At 63.4% G+C, this 645-nt stretch overlaps 1 protein-coding gene across 1 annotated transcript in view; it reads left to right on the top strand.

The window, feature by feature from the left end:
* Window positions 1-645, top strand: part of Fbxl12 (F-box and leucine rich repeat protein 12) — a 1,534-nt gene extending 889 nt beyond the window's left edge. Inside the window, exon 2 of the mRNA XM_010635021.2 lies at window positions 2-645. Coding sequence (XP_010633323.1) covers window positions 2-270 — 269 coding nt within the window. The 3' untranslated portion in view covers window positions 271-645. The remainder of the gene's footprint in view (window position 1) is intronic.

Raw genomic sequence — 645 nt, 5'->3', positions numbered from 1 at the left:
GGCGGCCTCTCGCCGCAGGGGCTGGCCCTGCTGGAGGGGATGCCCGCGCTGGAGAGTCTGTGCCTGCAGGGCCCGCTCATCACCCCGGAGATGCCCACCCCGACTCAGATCATCTCCGCCTGCCTCACCATGCCCAAGCTGCGCGTGCTCGAGCTGCAGGGGCTGGGCTGGGAAGGCCAGGAGGCCGAGCAGGTGCTGTGCCGGGGGCTGCCCCACTGCGTGGTCATCGTCAGGCCCTCCCCCAAAGAGTCCATGGACTGGTGGATGTGACCCTGGCTCCCCGGCCCTCGGAGCAGCATATCAAAGAGGGGAGTTGATCAGGCTGGAGGGTTCTGGCTGCAGAAAATGAGCTCCCCGGCGCCGCCTCCATCCCGGCCAAGCTCTGCCCGAGGGCACTGCAGTGCCTTGTGCCCTAACAGCCGCCCTCGGGTACGCAGGGCTGGGGACCCGAGGGTCACACCCTTCTAGGCCGGGCAGGGCCGTCTGTGTCCAGGGTACCCACCCCGCGCGTTTACTCGGTACCTGTGTGCCCGCGCAGGCGGATCAGGAGTGGCCTTTTCGTAATCAAATGTTCCTAAAGGTGCTTAGATGTATTTTCTGAATTTTGTATTCTGCCTTTTTCCAGTTTTTCACAGCATATAATAT

The sequence above is a fragment of the Fukomys damarensis genome, unplaced genomic scaffold (genome assembly GCF_012274545.1).
Source record: "Fukomys damarensis isolate Sample0158 unplaced genomic scaffold, DMR_v1.0_HiC HiC_scaffold_37, whole genome shotgun sequence".
NCBI lineage: Eukaryota > Metazoa > Chordata > Mammalia > Rodentia > Bathyergidae > Fukomys > Fukomys damarensis.
This window is presented reverse-complemented; position numbering and strand designations above follow the sequence as displayed.